Source organism: Rhinatrema bivittatum, chromosome 3 (genome assembly GCF_901001135.1).
Source record: "Rhinatrema bivittatum chromosome 3, aRhiBiv1.1, whole genome shotgun sequence".
NCBI lineage: Eukaryota > Metazoa > Chordata > Amphibia > Gymnophiona > Rhinatrematidae > Rhinatrema > Rhinatrema bivittatum.
In genome coordinates, this window is record NC_042617.1 from 484979318 (window position 1) to 484998166 (window position 18849).

The window sequence follows — 18849 nt, forward strand, 5'->3', positions numbered from 1 at the left end:
ACAGTTTGTCCTTGCTCCAAACTGAGGGCAAAGGCACCAGACGCTAGTTTGCCTCATTTCCCTTTTCTGGAACAGAAGGAGTAGGACCTTCCTGTTCCACAAACAGATCATAGATGTGCCCCACTCACAGAATATTTTATTTGATTACCCAACACACCCCCAGTCTAGATACCATTTGTGGAGTTCCAGAAGTCAGCAATCTTTCTACAAGGACATTCACCATACCTGCCAGATATGTGGCTCTCAGGATCACCACCTAAGAAATAGCCCAGTCCCCACAAAGGAGGTACAATACTACACTCTTTTTGTTGATGTAATAACTTGCTATATGTTTGGCAGTCTGGAGCAGGATCACTTAGTTGGTCAATCAATCTTTAAAAGTGTTCAGAGCGAACCAAACTGCCCTTTGCTATAGAAAGTTTATTTGCTGAAGCTTTTCCATGCAGACCAAAAAGGCCTTGTGCACAGAGTCCCTCTACACAAGACCCCCAACTCCAGGTTGGAATCATCCATGGTCAGGACAAATATGGAATGGAGGAATTTGGAAAGATATATATCTATCATGTTCTTCTACCTCTTCTTGGCATAAAACAAACAGATTCCACAGGAGTCCGCTCTTTTGGCGACACAAACATTTATCTTGTCCCACTTTGCCATGTTCCATCCACTCTGGGTATGCACTATCAGCTCTATGCTGAGGATATTCAAGCTTTTGCTAGGACTTCTTTTGATTTGATAAAGCAGGTATGCTTTTAAATTTGTTTTTGAGGGATATGAAATTTCTAATCTTACCAAATGTCTGGGTGTTAGACTAATTTAAGTTTATGTCCTCAGGTAAATGCAGTAGCAAAGGTAATCTTTTACACATCGAGGATATTGCGAAACAATAAGCCTTTACTTGAGCCCGCAGACTTCAGGACAGTCCTACAAGATTTAGGTTTTTTGTGGTCTAGATTATTGCAACTCCAAATATAAGGAGTTACAATAATCAGTCTACTATCAGAGACCTACAGGGTGCCAAAATGTACCTGTGCACACTCCGACAGGTTCAAGAAATAGGACCCATATTACTCCTGTCTGCATCAGTTATACTAGCTTCCTACTGAAGATAGAATAAAATATAAAACCTGGTCTATTACTCACAAATTCATGGATCATGTAGATTATACATTGAATTGTGCTCTGAAGATATACAATCCACAGCATACGCTGCGCTCCTCTGAGTCCAGAATGCTATTTGTTCCATCTATTAAATAAGCATACTTATCGGAAACTCATGAAAGGGCTTGTGTGTGTGGCCGGTCCAATTTTATTGAATAGTCTTCCCGATCATCTGCGTGCATACCCAGATGTCTAACCAAGATATGTATCAAAACCAGTTTTCCTATTCAGTTTGGCTTTTGAGAAATGAGTGCTTAGCTCAGTCTATTGATTTGAACTTCTGGTTATTTTTAATTTAATTATGATGTATGTTTTTATTGTGCTTTTATGTAAATCACTTTGAACTTTGCTTGCAGCAGTATATACATTTTTTAAATACATAAATGCAAACGTCTGATGACTGATAAAAAGACCCAGAAGCAAATTATTGCAACCTGGTCATGGTACTCAAAAACTGGCCACTTGAGACCACCTGCAGAGATCTGATGTCAGTGAGAAATTTTCCACAAAAGTATTGCTTTTAGTTCCACAGTATCTGTTTTTAAGTCTAGGTAAGAGGTGATAAAAGCATTTTATTGGTATTTAGTGGTTTTCAGCGGTTTTCAGCTGTCACTGATTCATTGCTGATGTGAAAAAAAAAAAGTGTTTGCTCTGGAGACCATCTCAAGCAGGATGGAGACAAGATGGAAGCAGTCCAGAGAAAGGTGACCAAAATAGTGTGGGTCTGTACCAGAAGACTACCGAGATGAGACTGAAGGCCTAAAGATGTATTACCTTGGAGGAAGAGGAGGTATGATACAGACTTAATACCCTAAATGTATAAATGATTAACAAGAATCTAATTTACCCATTGGAAAGAAAGCTGTAGAACTAGGGGACATAATATGAAGCTCCAATGGGGGTAGACTCAGAATCATCAGGAAACATTTCTTCACAGAAAGGGTGTTGGATGAATGGAATGCCTTCCCGGAAGAGAAGTGAAGACAAGAACGGTAATGGAATTCAAAAGGGCATGGGATAAACACAGAGACCCCCTAATGGCTAAAGGATGGAAATGATTAAAAGGGGAATTCTGTTTAACTGAGAACCTGCACGGAGTAGCAGTTACTACCCTGGGCAGACTAGTTATACAACTAGAGTCATTTTCTACATTATTATGGTAACTTTCTAGCATTGGGATACACTTGCCCAGTGGATTATAGCATTGTTTTGTCTGTGTAGCTTTATGTTTTGGTATGCCTGGATAATTTTATGAATTGTATATGTTTGTGTTTTTTTTAGACAGTCATACACCATCTAGATTCCTCCTAAATTAGGCAACTTACAATTGTAACCTAACTATAATAAAGAGGAAAGCTACCCTGTGCTACATTACTGGTATGCAAAATTGACTTCTGCCCCCTCTCTCTCTCTGAATGAAAATTTGAGGTCTGCCCCCTCCAACTCCACTCTGTATTGTCCAATGCACTCTACAACGACATATGGAAAATGAGCACCACTCAACTCTCTGGCTGAACACTCTCCAGCTCTGACCCTCTCTCTGACTTGTCCAATCCCCTCTTTAATACCACATGCACACACACTACCACACATCTCAATTACAGACTTTCTACACTTCACAGAATTTCCCCTTCTGTGGACGGGTTTTTACTACTAGTCTAATAATAAAAAAGAGTTAGCCTAACAATCTACCCTCTCCTGGAAGTAAATGAGAGTGACTACAGCATGAGACTAATATGGCCAACACTACATAGGGCAGCATCTCATCAGGCCCTGTTTCCCCTTCTCCCATGAAGTATAGAATGAGTCCATCAGCAAGCAACCATCTCAACTCTGACAAAGTAAGTGTTTCTGACCTCAAAAAAAAAGAAGACAAAAATTACTAGAACTGTCTTGAGTGTTTTATAACTAATTGCAAAGTCAAGCATCCTTTGTTTTATCCAAAATAATAGTTAAACAATTTTAAAATATTCCTTCCACAAAATACTAAGTTACTAGAAAGGCATAGATTTATTAAGAAAACCATAGTTTTCCCACCCCAGGAAAACATCTTGCAGAAGCAAGAATTTATATACAGGCAGAACTGGAAAAATCTCAGAAGCCAGAACACTTGGGCACTTAATTTTTGGTAGACAAATTCAGAAAAGACAAAAAAAAAAAAGCAGCAAAAAAATGGATTTAAAAAAAAAAAAGATTGAGCAAAATAAAAAGGTTAAATTATACTTATCTGATAATTGAAATAATCCAAATGGATGCCATGAAAGATCGCTGTACAATGCCTGAGGATTAATAGTCCAAACGGGAGGAATAAGTTATGAAGCATCATTGGATTCTGAGTCATGTTGAAATGAGGAATATTTACAAATTGTGATTTCACCTTAGTGATAATATCCCCTGAAGAAGCCCTTATGGGTGAAACAAGGAACCTTGTTAATGGGTTAAATTTTGTGGAATAGTGAGGTTGGATGATTGCATGAAAGGTGTAAATGGGTATGACTGATGTATGGGCGAGATGGATTGTGAATTGGAGATTTTGGGAAATTTTTGAATAAAAAGGTTACAGCGATTAGTTTGTGCACCTTATGGATATATTTTGCCTTTGTGACATGTAGCATACATTTGTTTTATTGACCTTTTATTTATATTTATTTATTTTTATATACTGATGTTCGCTTTTACATATCACATCGGTTTACATTTAAACAAAATTTGCAGGAACTCATGCGTTACCTTTGTCAAATACATTAAACATTTAAATATGGGGATTGTTAACAAGGGATATAAAAGAACATGGGGAATGGCTAACACTACGGGATGCATGAAGGGGTGCTCAAAGGGGAGTGCCCCTTTGTTGCGCCCCTTCGGCGCGTGACGCCTGGTGTTCTGGCGCCTTTTAATGTCCATTACAGTCCTCAGTGACAGAGGGGGCGGGTCTCCCAATCAAGGATCACACACTGCCCCTCCCCTCAGTTCCAGATGGATTCTTTCACTTTTTTTTTTTTCTTTCTTTCTGTCTCTCATCACTGTTAGTTATTTCAGGGAGCCCGGTGGTAATTTTTTATAAATTTAAGAAACATGTGTAATAAAACATGCTTTGATGAAGATGTAAGATGAAGTGTTATTTACCTCTATGCTTAGGTTTTGGTGTTAAACACACCCACCCATGCCTTTCATCAGGCAAGCTCCCAGGAACTCTAGCACCTGTGAAAGTTCTAAACTGCTCTTTGAACATTCACAACCCAGCCTAACTAAAAAGGGGGGTGGTTGACTTGGCCCTTATAAGCTAGATGTCTAGTTAAGGGAGCACCAAAATGCCCTGCTACTATTGCCACAACCTTGGTGAAGGTTATGGGGGCTGCCACAAGGGTGAAGTTGCACTAAATCAGTGATTCCCAACACTGTCCTGGGGACCCCCCAGCCAGTCGGGTTTCAGGATATCCACAATGAATATGCATGAGAGAAAATTTTCATGCACTGCCACCATAACAGTGGTTGGGAACCACTGCACTAGATTATGGGCATGTTTGCCTGATACACAGGATCTTACTAGGTTCTTGATGAGACACTCAGGTGGGAATATGAGAGTAGGCTTCCTCGAGCTCCAATTTTGCAAGGTACTCTCTCTCAGCCTCACCAAAACTATCACTGACCACAGCCTCTGCCATCCAGAAATAGGGAACATGTGGGTATCTGTTGGTCCTTCTTTGGGTCCAATACTGGGGAAACGGAACCTTTTTTCTTTTTAAACCCATCTCTTGTGAGAGGCCCCTTCAAGCCAGATCCCTGGAGGACATCCTCATCAAGGTGCACCTATGTTCAGCCAAAAACACTAAGGTTGATTCCATCCAAGCCATTTCTGGGCAATCTGGGAACTGCTGATCCCAACTCCAAGTGGCTTGGACCACATAGCTTTCTGCAAACAGAGATTTGCAAAACCACTGTCTTTGTTATAAAGACCCATTTAAGGGGTTCCTCTAATTTCCTGTCTTGGGGTTCTTCATTGCTGAACCCCCTTCTACCAAAATGGCAAACTTGAGCATAAGTGCGAAGACCAAGCATCTGCTCAAGAATTTCTGTGGAGGCTATTCCTTTCTTCCTGCGGCAAGGGGAAGCTTTTCTGAATACTCTTCTCTCTCTTTGGCCCCCTTTCAGGGTATCAATTCAGTAAGGATCATTATTCTAAGTGAGCTATACAAGAGGAATAACCTTGGTGGCTTCCTAGTTTCCTGAAGGAAGTGATCCCTTTCTGCTGTTTTGTTTTTTTTGCAGGAGTGTCATCCCTAGAGCAGTCACTATACTGGAAATGAGGGCTGCTAGATCCTCTTTCCAGACAGACATATTATGGTGGTGCCATAATCATCCGATGTCCATTTCCCCTCTTCCTCCAGGGAGGACAGGGGCAATGTTCCTTCTAATTTTTAAAAGGCTATACATGCACACATTTTCTTTTATGCAATTTTTTTTTTTTTTAAGCAGAGTTCAAATTTGTGCACTACACGCCAATACAATCCAAATATCAGGATTCCTTGTGCGCATTGTTTGCTATGTATGCTGGATTCATGACCTATATGTGTATGCATCCGTGTGCAGTTTAGGGGAAACAGTGTTATGGGGCGATTTTCTTCCAGATCATGACGCTTCCCTGAAGCCTGGGCAGCCTTGTGCATAAAACATTTAGGGGCAGCAGGATGGCTAAGATTTGCTACCTTCTAGCTCTGTTGAATCTAATTCAGCAGAGGACAGTCCTCTGCTACCCTTTAACAATCTCTTACAGGTGGTGGAGGAAAGAAAGCATCAAGTCCCTAGGGGTGATAAGAATTCTACATCTGTCCCTTTGGCCTAGGAGCTTGAGCATCCCCTTGAAGAGGACTCTTGACTTTTCCCTTGGCCCTTTGCCTGCTGTCGCTAGGAGTAAAGGTTATACCAGAGATGCTAGACTGCATAGGTCCTTGCATGGCTAAATAAGCTTTGTGCATTGACATTTATTTATTTAACGCTTTTTATATACTGGCATTCGTAGGACACATCATGTCGGTTTACAGGTAATTGTGAAAGGAAATTACATATAAACTCTGAGGCACAGGATCCCTGCCAGAGATCCTTGTTGCCCTCTTAGGCCTCTGGAGGGTGTGAGTTTTCTCCAGATCTCCTAGAGCAACTGGTTTCCAGCATGCCTACAAGGGGCAGAAGGTGCTCTTTCCCCACACAGTCCTGACCTGTTCTGATCCTGTGCTATCTGCCCTGGATCAAACAACAATTCTGCTCTTGATTGTATTTCTCTAGCTTGAGACTAAGTTATAGTTTTCCACCAGAGTTACACTGCTAAGCTATCCATCAGGCAGAAGGAACCTGCAGGGATGGGCACCTGCTTGGCTCCCCAGCTAAAGCATTCTCAAAACCCATGTGAAACCCACCTTCATTAAACAGTCACTAACACTGCAGGGCTGAAAATTACATACTCTCTCTTTAAGGACTGCGGTTTACAAGATGATACAGAGGGTGTGGGGGCAGGCAGCCCATTTGAGGCATTCCTGAGAGCAGCCAGGCTCTCTGTCTTGCTGTGCAGCTGGAAGTTAATTACTAAGGCGAGCTGCTGCTTTTTTTTTTTTTTTTTTTAAATGAGCTGCCAGGTTCAAGGATCCAGGAACCATTCTCTGGAGACTCCAGAAGCCTCTAAGGGTACTGGGATGGCCATCATTATCTGGAGGCTCTGCAGGCTGTTAAGGGTACTGGGATAGCCTTCCAGGTCAGAACCTGGGAGAATGCTTTCACTGGGGAAAAATCAACCCCTAGATGTTTATTTATTTATTGAGTTTTATATACCGTCATTCGGTGCAGCCATCACAGTTTACAAGATTCAAACAGAATACAGAAACATTTGCTGATCATTGCAAAGATAACAATGGGAGGGATGATGGGATGGGGGAAAACTGGAGAAGAAAGGGAAAGGAGAATAGTAACGGTATTGAGATTTATTTATTAATCTTAGAGGCACGTTGATGGATCAGGAACAAAAACTCAACCAGGCTGGGCTGCACCCTGGCTCTGGGAGCAAGTCTTCTTCACATATCCCGCAGTTGCCAAAGACTGACTACTACTGGTATTGGCCAGGACCACCCCTCCCTTATAGTCCACAGTGAGATCGTAAAAAAGAGGTGCATCCTCTGTCTGTTGGCCATGGAAAAGGGAAATCTCATATATGACGACTGGTCTAGCAGGAAGGAAAAAAAAATAAGCAAAAGTGTTTTACTGAGAAAAAAAAATTTGCAATGTGAGTCAGCATCTTTTAAGATAACACAAACTACTTGCCTTAACAAAATTATCAGGAAACATGCCCCTTTTTCCATTTACTTCTCCTTCTAGCCATCCTTCCTCTTCTAATTTCTTCACGTTCTTGATTATTTCACCAACTTTAATCGTCAGCTCATCTTCGTGAACTGCATCATAGTCATATTCCACAATATATTCAACTGTAAAAAAAAAATAAAAAAAAAGAAGCAAATTAAGTTTCACACCAAACATTTGATATTAGTAAAATATAATACCACCTACTTAATAGATTTTGGACATGGAAAAGCAGTACCTTTTTCAGCATTTATACTAACCTCATTTTCTTCTATGGCAATTTACAATCTTTTATGTAGAGATTCCCTCAGATCTCCAGAGTACCAGTAGCTAAGAGTAATATTCCATTGGTGTGGGGACAGAACAAAGGTAGTTAGGGTGGGCTTGTAGCTTCCCCCATGTGGAGCCTGAAATGGTATGCTCCTAGAGTATATAAACTCCTGCCATTATAATAGGGTATGGAATCTATAGTTGCCCTTCCACGGACAGTATTGTCCATGACTGTTCCCTTTTTTTGTGTCTATTTTTCAGGAGGAAGGCCTCTGGGGTCTCTGGATTGAGTCCTAGGTTCAGAAAAGGAGACAAAGCTTTTACTGTTTTGAAGGCCTCTCTCTGAAACCGTGCAGACCATGTCTAGAAACCTAACTTGAGTATCTTGAGTTAGGAGTTTTTTTCCACCCTCATTTCATGTTTTGATTTACCCTTTATGAGTCTTGTTTTTCCAAAGGCATGAGTACTCACCTAGATGCTCAATATATGTAACCTAAGGAGTCAGAGCACGGGTGAACTGTAAGGAGTTCTGAAGAGGAGTGGATTTTCATCCATTCCTATATGAGAAAGTGAAGGTGAAAGGAGGAGTATGTTTGAACCTATCACTAGGTTCATCATCTCAAGGAGAAAAAAGGTGCTCAACAAATACCATGAGTAAAGAAGAGAAGAACTAAAAGAGAGGCATGAATAATTGGACTTAGTTTATGAAATTACTAAATAGACCTAAAAGACATTTCCCTAATAATTAGGTGGGAGCTTAAAAACGTCATTAACATTGATTAGAAAGGAGAAGAAAGTGGACTTTTCAATTGAAATTAAATCAAATCTAAAAATTTAATGGAAACAAGGTAGGCCACAAATCTACTTAAAGATTTTGAATTTGTGATATCAACTGTTGAAACTAAAGCTGTAAAGAACTTTCAACCATTACATCTATCAGTAAAATTATGTTGAAAACCATCCAATGTATCCAGCGTGATTATTGCTGCTGTGATTATTAGTGCTGTTTATAAATGACTCATTTCAGATTTACTAAATGAAATGCATAGGGCCTAGAAAATAATTCTTCCTCTCATTCAGGTAATCTTGGAAACTCAGATAAATTAACCACAATGGGAAGACAAGAACTTAAAAGACTGTTTGAGGTGTGGTTCCTGGGACCTTTATCCAGGACTATCAACCCAGGGATTACATTTCTTAATATATGCCTTCCCTACATAATTTTAAGGGATTTGAGTTTAGCATTTTGAGCTGATCTCTTACATGAGACATTTTCCATTTTAAATGTGATTTCAGGATAAAATTAAACCTAGGAATTAATGCAATAACTTTTTCAAGTACTTTTTATACCTCACACTATTCTGCAAGTTTGCTTACTATAAATGGAGCTCTCCGTAGACAGCAGAGTAGATGAGCCATGATGTGAAGGTAAGATCAACTGTCTGCACAGAACAGAACCTTCTCTTCTAGTTCAAATGCTTTTGCTCTGAGTATGTGCAAGAGCTTCCACATATTGCCTCATAACCCCACCCCACCAAGTTCATAATGGAGCTTAGCTTTAGCTGGGTCAGGGCTTCCCAAACCTGTTGTGGGGACCCCACAACCAATCAGGTTTTCAGGATATCCACAATGACTATGCATGAGATAAACTTGCATATCATGGAGACGCCTGGTATTGACCGTAGAGACACGTCCCTTAATGAAACCAGTCTGGTCCGGGTGCACCAAAAAGGGAAGTACACTTTATAAGCGAAGCTGCAGGATTTTTAGCTAATATTTTCAAGTCTGAGTTCAGCAACGTGATAAGGTGATAAAAACTGTAATCGGCTACATCTTTCCCAGCTTTGGAAATGAGTGAGATAAAACTATCTCTCAGGGTTCCTAAAGAGGAGAACAGGGCGCAGAGAAGGCCTTCGATTGTATTTTAGCCTTTTGTGTTTGCAATTTTGAGACATGTGAAATTACCAGAAAGATTTCTGCAGTGAGTGCCATGTATGTGACCCCCAGAGCCTGCCTCTTAATAAATAGGGTGTTGTCGTCCCCCCCCCTTTTTTTTTTTTTTTTTTTTTTTTTTTAACATTGCACAAGGAATGAGGCAGGGGTGCCAGCTGTCCCTGCTGCTTTTTGACCTAGCCATAGAGCCGTCAGCAGCCTGACATCACAGGTTTTCAACTTGGGGATAATATGCATACTATAATCCCTATATACAGATGGTCTGATTTTGTCAAATCCGCGGGTCTCTGGCCCAGTCCAGATGGCGGTACTAGAGAATTTTGGTGCTTTGTCAGGCTATAAGGTCAACTATGGTAAATCGGAAATATTTCTCATTGGCTCTAGATCAGCTGTTTCCCGCATGTATGGTAGGTTTTCATATAGTAAATGAGGGCTTTCTCGTATCTAGGAGACTCTATACCTAGAGACTTTAGGCATCTCTTCACTAGAAACTATGATAGTTATTAGTTTAAAACAGAATGATCTGCCACAGTGGGCAGATTTACCGATCTCTTGGGCTGGGCGAATAAATCTAGTTAAAATAAAGATCCTACAAAATTTTTATATTTGTTCCAACATGTCCCTTGTGATGAACCTGTGAGGGTATCTGACAACCTTCATGGTATGATTTCTAGATTTATATAGAAACAATCAAGCACGTATCAAACTGATTCAGCTGTGGCTTCCTAAGAAGCAGGGTGGGATGGCACTTCAGAATGTACTACTGGGCTGCCCGGCTATTACCACTCAAGATCTAGTTTAGGCATAAAGAAGCGGCGTGGTCACCTTTAGAGCAACTGCAGTCAGATGTCGTTGACTTGATGTTGCTGTTTATTCCACATACTCTTCTTCACAAAGAAGAGAGACTATATATTGGCACACGCTCTTAAGGTTTGGAAGCTTGTCCAGAGATATTTGGGGATAAGAGAAACTTTGTCGCTGCTTGCCCCTATTTATGGAAACTTCATTTGTGTTGGGTCTCACCTTCTCTCCAGTTCTTAAGAAAAGGAGAGATTGTGGCCTATGTAATCTAGTCCAATTGTGGGAAGATAGGCAGTTCCAAACCTTTGAGTCTCTTCGTTTTGATTTTTAACTTCCTGCGTAAATGCTTATGAATTACTTGCAATTGTGGAATGTACTCTTTGCCTTTATAGACATGACTACCCCCTCCCAAAACTTAAGGATACAGCAATACTTATCGGGCCCAGATGCATTTGCAAAAACCACACTTGTTTATTGGGAAATATTACAAGGGACGTTGGGTACATCAAACCGCTGCAAGGTTTGATGAGGGAAACACACACACACCTGCACTAGGAGGACAACTGGAAGAAGAGTGCACTCTGCTTTAAAAGTACAATGACCAGTACTCATGCAGCAGTACCCCATCCTGCGGATGGTGGTACACATGTGCACCCATTTGCCTCACTTGTGGGTAGAATCCCAAGGAACAGAAGGAACCAAACACCATCTGCTAGAGTCTGCGGTTGTGCACTGCCAAAAATCAATCTGAAAGTGTGCATTTGTGCCCTCCTCGCTAGTGTCCCAGTGCGCCCTAAGGTGCAAAACTGATGAGGAAGCCAATACCTTGATGTGACGTTGGCTGTCCTGCAATCTCTGCACAGCACAGACAGAGAAATGCTGTCCATCAGCACCTTGGAGAAGTAGATGATCCCAGCCATACCCAACCACGTATGATTTGCTCTATTGTTGCACTAACTCCTAATGGAGTCAACTTGTACAGTGTGACCCACAGCGTTCCCAAGTCCGCTGGGTTCAGGACTATGGCTGTCCCTAGTGGTGGGCAGCGTTACTCCCATGGTACCTGACAATTGCTTGAAGAGGCTGATCGCAGCCCTTGAATTGGGGGGCCATGAATGGCTCACCCACCCATTTCTGTCGCATAAAGGCAGAAGGAAAGTCCATGGTAACAGACTGTGTCCTGCAGCATCTGACTGCATCCACTGGTGCCCACAGTGGAATCAGCCCCCCCCGATGCCAATAGCGTCCTGTCACTCATAAGCGATGGATCACATCTATGACACCAACGTTGCCGCACCCAGGGCTCCACAGTGAAACATAGAAACATATAGAAACATTAGAAATGACGGCCGAAGAAGACCAAACGGCCCATCCAGTCTGCCCAGCAAGCTTCCACATTTTTTTCTCATACTTATCTGTTTCTCTTAGCTCTTTGGTTCTATTCCCTTCCACCCCCACCATTAATGTAGAGAGCAGTGATGGAGCTGCAACCAAGTGAAATATCAAGCTTGATTAGTTATGGGTAGTAGGGGAAGTAACCGCCGCAATAAGCAAGCTACACCCCATGCTTATTTGTTTACCCCAGACTGTGTTATTCAGCCCTTATTGGTTGTTTTTCTTCTCCCCTGCCGTTGAAGCAGGGAGCTATGCTGGATATGCGTTGTAGTATCAGTTTTTCTTTTTTTCTCCCCTGCCGTTGAAGCAGAGAGCTATGCTGGATATGCGTGAAGTATCAGTTTTTCTTCTCCCCTGCCGTTGAAGCAGAGAGCTATGCTGGATATGCGTGAAGTATCAGTTTTTCTTCTCCCTGCCGTTGAAGCAGAGAGCTATGCTGGATATGCGTGAAGTATCAGTTTTCTTCTCCCCTGCCGTTGAAGCAGGGAGCTATGCTGGATATGCGTGAAGTATCAGTTTTTCTTCTCCCCTGCCGTTGAAGCAGGGAGCTATGCTGGATATGCGTGAAGTATCAGTTTTTCTTTTTTTAAGCTTTTTTTAAGTTTTTTTAAGTTTTTTTTTAAGTTTTTTAAAAACCTTTTGAAGTTTTTAAAAACCTTTTAAAGTTTTTAAAGTTTTTTTAAGTTTTTTTTTAAAGTTTTTTTAAGTTTTTTTTTTTTAAGCTTGTGGCATAGTGCTTGACTATGCCACAAGCGCCCGGGATGCTCAACAGCTGCAGCACCAGTGGTGCCCCAGGCACCTGCAGACGCCAAGTGGCCTAAAGGCACCTATGACTTGCGAACACCAAAGGTTGAAAATGTCCAAAGGCAGTAGCACCAATGGAGACCAGTCCCCCCAAAGGTGTCGATGGTCCGGTGGTAATGATGTCTGAAGCCCAAAGGCGGAGGTCTTGCAGCACGAACACACCACCTAGGCACACAAAGGAACAGATAAGGGATAGTGTCCAACTGTTCTCCTCAGCTCAACTATGTGCTCGAGAGTGTTGATGCTATGGGCTTGACAGTATCCATGCCAGTGCCTATGGCTGACACTATCCTCAACAGAAACTTCAGCACTCAGCAGTGCTGAAAGTACTCGAAGGCCCCCAGGGCCTCAGATGCTCCACAGCACCTTTGGTGCGCTATGGCAGCTCCAGGCATTCGAGTGCATCAGCACCCACAGTACCTGTTGGGCTTACTGCGTCGATAGCACACCTTTGTATCCCCTTCCGCACACAGAAAAAAAAAAGTTTTCCCCAATGCTCCCCACTGTTAGATGGCCTCAAGGGCACTGGAACATGGTGCAACCTGGATGCTTCAGGTTGATGGCAATCCCTGTGCTAAACCATCCAAGGTCCATGCCCCTGTCTGCTTAGGGCTTCCATGGCTCTCGCAGGATCTCAGGACCCTCAAACCCCAGCAATAGACAGTCTTGAAGGAGACTAGGCACTCTATGGCCTTCCCTGTGCCCCCTGGTGGTGATAGTGCTCAACACTGTCGAGAGCAGCCACAAATGGCATTGCTGGCAAACATGCCAGATAGCCTCCATGACGGCTCTGAACATTGATGGCATAAAGGGCAGCTCCAATGGCATCGAGGGTGACCATGGTGCTCAATGGCAGTCCTGATCCCCAACGAAGTCCAGACCGAAACGCTCTAGGTCGGTGCCCATGGCACTCAATGACATTCAGGTCAATGCCATTCCTCCAGTGCATGGAGAGATCATAGTGCTCAATGGCATAGGATGCCCACCCCCAGCCAGAGCAATTAACAGCATGTGCACAGTGCTCAACGACACTCACGTTCGATGGCCCTTACAGTGTTGAGGGAGGTCAGGCACCTCAATGGCATTGAAAGCACCCCAGCACCTTGAAGGTGTCAAGGGTGACCATGATGCTCAATGACAGTCCTGATCCCCAATGCAATCCTGAAACTGATGCGTCAGACCATTGGTGCACTGGAACAGATGTACATAGACAACTGCTACCAGTTATGGAACCAAAGGTGTAGCAGCAACACTGCTCGCCCATGCTCCTGCTCACCCTCTCACAAGACGACTGCACTGCCATCATTTGTAAGCAGGAGGGGAGGCTACTTCATATAGGGCTTATGCCATGGCAACTGGTTCCTTAGAATGTGGGGAGGATAAGCTCTCCTCTCCACAGGAACAATGCGATCCTCTATCCCTTCATTGTGCAAGCCTCCATCAATGCCAACTGATCAGTGAAACGACATGGAACTCCTGCCTGGGTAGAACTCAGGCGAGTCCATGGTTCAACAGCCTACACAGATCACACACGGACTGTATTCTGTCAGTAATGTCAGCAAAGGCACAAAAACCAGTCAGAGCAAGGAGAGGACACAAACTAAACTGCAGATGCAGTATTTATGAATTAAGGAACAGAATTAGATTTTGCCAGGCTGCACAGCGACTAAGGCCCACCAAGCAGCTGGCATAAAATTGAAAATAAAATCAAAACTACTGTAAAGAAAAGAAAAAGAAAATCTGCAACTTCAGAAAAAAAAAAAAAACAACAACAAAAACAGAGCGCAAAGATGAATTCAGTGACCACACAGCTCCATATGTGTGTGTGTGGGGGGGGGGGGGGGGGGGGGGAGACTGAGGGAGACTGCCTAGGGGGCAAGATGGCAACTATAGCTGCACATGCTCAGTAGCACATGTTTGAAATCTCTAGAATTTAAGAAATCAAAGTTCTGGGCTGGGCTTCATCTGATGATGTCACCCATGTGTGAGGACTGCCATCCTGCTTGTCCTTGGAAAAATAGAATAAAGAAAGGAGGGGAGAAGAGATTCAGACAAGTAAGAGAATAACTTGGGACTCTGAGGCATATCTAACTTCACTAGAGTTTGAGGGATACATTCTGAAGTCATTTATGCAAACGACTTGAGGCTCTGGAGATTTTTGAGAAGCAGGATTCTTGGCCACAACACTTAGGCAGTGTTGTAGATATGACAAATCTATGGCTATTTTTTCCACTATATAAGAAAAGAAAACTTTTGCCAGACCAAAGTCAAATATGCTTGAGTGAACACAAATTAAAAGACTTTCACTGCATTTTTAACATGCTGTGGATAGTTAAGTCTAGACATGTCCAAATTTTAATTTTTTATTTTACTACTGCACAATTTGAGGAAAATATACAGGAGTAGGCATCTTGGCCAGGAACAAATTAGGAGCATTTATTCCTCTCGATCTACGATCCTTCCTGCAACTGAAAATGTTGTTCCTTCCAGTGGCCATGAAGTCCCACTGTGGGAAACCCATCTATTCACGATGAGCTGATGCTGCCTCTGAAAGCTCCCACTCTCCCAGGTCTAGCATATTCCCGCTGAGGAAGTCAGCCTGCATGTCACCTGTGCCTACAATATGGGCAAACGACAAAGCCTTCGCATGATATTCAGCCACTCCAGGAAAACACCCATATACCTGATACCCCTTTGCCTGTTGACATACATGACCGCCATCCCTTGAATCAACATGGGAAAGGCCCAAACAGCTTGGTCTCCAGCCTGTTTAAATCAACTATGATATTTCCTTTCTGGATCACAGGCTTTGAGTCACTGTATCCTGGCAATAGCCACCTGAGCCCAAAAGATTCACATTCATGGTAACCACCATCCACACCCAAGGGTCCAAGTCCACCATCTTGTCCAGAGTCAGCCACCAGACCAAACTGGCTACAAATTGTTGATGCTCTCCTAGGTGAGAAACAGACGCTTTGCCCATGTGGGTGACAGAATGTAAGATGTATCTCAGTGACTCACTCGCGCCAAAATTCACCACCCAACCCAAAGATTCCAACAGCTGAGCAATTCTGGAGGAGGACCAGCAACATTTCTGCTTCAACTTGGCTCTGATCAACCAACAGTTCAAATATATGTGGACTAGGATCCTCACCTTATGTAGGGAGGTAGCATCACCACTACTTTGGGAAAAGCTCTTTGAGCCATCACCAAGCCGAACTGAAGGGCCTCGAATTGGAAATGCTGCCCCAAAACTTCAAAATGTAGGAATTTCTGATTACCTTCCCTGATGGGGAAATGGATGTCGGCATCTCTCAAATTCAGTAAAAATAAAACTTCCCACCAGACTGCCACTAACACAGAGTAGATTCTCCATATAAAAACATGAACCTTAAGATCTCTTGTTGTCCATCTTCAGATCCAGGATAAGACAAAATGTACCTTCTTTCTTCAGAACCATAAAATAGATGAAGTATAAATCCTGACTTGCTGCTGACACTAGGACCACCGCCTCTAATTGAATAAACCGGCATAGAGTAATCCCTACCACCCTGTGTTTTGCAACTGAGAAGCACGAGGAAAACAAAGGCGCCTGAAAAGCAGAAAAGCTCACTCAAGGCGTACCTGTTCCCCACAATGTCCAGGACCCATTTATTTGAAATGATCCAGTTCTACACCCAATAAAACTGGATAAGCTGGCTGCCTACTAGAATTACCTTAGAGGGGATTAGCAGACCATCATGGTACAGTGCAAGTTCTGCTCCAGGCACTAGCTGCCCATTACAAGGTCCCTTTGTTCCTCCACAAAAGGACTGGCTCTTGCCCAAACCACATGAGTTTTGAAAAGTGTGTGACCTACCCAGATTGAAATACTGTCAATCCTGCCCTTTAACCAAGCCATGGTATCAATCTGGCAGATACTGCAACTTCAATTTGACCAAATCCTTAACTGAGTCTTCACCAGACAGAAGAGCAAAACCTTACCTTAACTGGTTCTCTGAAGTCCCCATAACTGTACGGAAATTTTACCTAAAAGCTTCTAGAAATTTTTAGCATGCTTGACTGAACACGTGCAGCCTACGCCATTTCCCCACAGGGCCTTCGAAGTTAATTCAATATAGAGATCCTGGAGAACCAACTCCAAGGGGAAGCAGGTGGGTTTTGTGATAACATATATCCTGCTGTCCTTGGTGGGGGGGAGGGGGGGGACAACTGTTACAGGTAAGCAATTTTGCTTTTTCCAAGTTCTCACAAACCGGGAATCCTAAGCTACAGGCCACACCAAACAATGGGAAAAACAAACAAACAATCAAGAAACATTGCTAATGGGCTAAATTTTGGGGTGGCAGCCATTGGGCAGTCTGGAAAACAAGATAGGCCACTGAGGGATGGAGATGGGTTCTACTGCATGTCAAAATATTCCACAGGACAAACTGGTCAATGATACGAATGCGTGCAGAGAACTCCATGTCACAGCCTTGCAAATCTCCACCATAAACGTGGATCTAAGGTGGGCTACTGATGCCACCATGATATGGATATAGCCTACCAGATTCAGGTAGAAAAGTAATCCATTAGCCAGTTAAAGTGTGTGCTTGTTAAAAACAGTTCCAGGTTTGTTTTTAAGGGGTGGGGAGGGTGGAAAACAAAGAAAAGGCTGAATGGACTTAAGATTTCAATTGACTCCAGATAGAAAGCCAAGGCTCTTTTGCAATCCAAACCATACAATACTTGTTCACCTTTGTGGTTATATGACCTGGGGAAGAATATTGGAAGGAAGACAGAGGGATTAAGGTGGAACTTTGGATGTTTGGACAACGCTTAGCATAAGGTGGATAAGTCAATAGAGCCTGGAGCTCACCAACACTGTGCTGAAATGACTATCACCAAAATTATCATCGATCTCCAAAAGCCCTTACAGCGTATCATATCACCTTTTGATCTAGAAAATGCATATGATGAAGTACTTCCTGGGCAGAACATAGTTCCACTGGGAGCACTGAGAGGAGAGGATCATCTTTGCTGGTGGGTGAAGAGTATCGGTAAGTATTGCTTTGGGAAATTTTAGAACTTAAGTTTTGGGGCAAGGTAAACTATTGGGGTATAATCGTGTATTTGTTATAAAAAGCAAGCCAAAAGATAGGTAAAGACAGTTTGTGTGTATTTGTCTTTACCTCCCCTCCCACTCCTCTCCCACCCAACCCTAGCTCATCTTTTGATTTATAAGCAAAAGATACTTTCACATTAAAAATCAATCACCCTTTATCTAAAACACAAGATTGCCCATGGCCTTAAGAAGAGTTTAATTATCCCATTGCAGGTCACTACCAGATAAATAGTGAATATACCAGTAAATTAAAGGACTCAGTAACACAATCCTACTCTCTTAGAAACCTAAACTTAACTAAGAACGCAATAAAATTAAGATAAAGGCAGCAATCCAGCAGCAATGGGGGGGGGGGGGGGGGGGGGGAGGCCTTCAAATCTTCTGCATCCATCCACACGGTGCAAAGAGCTCCTGTCTCTCAGAAAACAAGTCTGATCTCAGGAGGCTAGAGTGGCAGACCTGGAAGAGCTGAGGCAGACAGAGGTTTATAAAATGGGCTGTCAGGGACATAGTAGCCAAGTCCCAACTCCAGTCTGGCAGCCCTGGTGCTGCCTTAAAGAAGAAAGCTCTCCTGATCAGACAGCATCAACCTGATGCAGCAAGGACCTGCTCTCCAGGTAACACACAGTCCTCTCGCAAAGAGGATGTGTCTCCTAGGGCTACTGCCTAGGAGGGAAGGGTTAGGTCAACTGTCATAGTTGATGAATCAATTATTAGGAATGTAGATAGCTTGGTGGCTGGTGGGCGAGAGATCTCCAGGTAACATGCCTGCCTGGTGCAAAGATGGCAGACCTCACTTGTCACCCAGATAAGATTTTATACAGTGATGGAGGAGCTGGCCGTCATGGTACATGTGTGCACCAATGAAACAAAAAAAAAAAAAAAAGTGTCAGAGGGAGGATGAGGAAGCCAGATTTAGGCTCTTAGGTAGAAAGCTGAAATCCAGAACATCCAGGGTAGCATTCTTCAAATGCTCCATGTTCCATACAAAGTCTCAATGCATGGATGAGAAG

At 42.8% G+C, this 18849-nt stretch overlaps 1 protein-coding gene across 1 annotated transcript in view; it reads right to left on the reverse strand.

Moving 5' to 3' along the window:
• CD2AP (CD2 associated protein) overlaps positions 1–18849 on the reverse strand; it is a 387343-nt gene that overhangs the window by 335640 nt on the left and 32854 nt on the right. Inside the window, 1 exon segment of the mRNA XM_029596051.1 lies at positions 7471–7631. Coding sequence (XP_029451911.1) covers positions 7471–7631 — 161 coding nt within the window.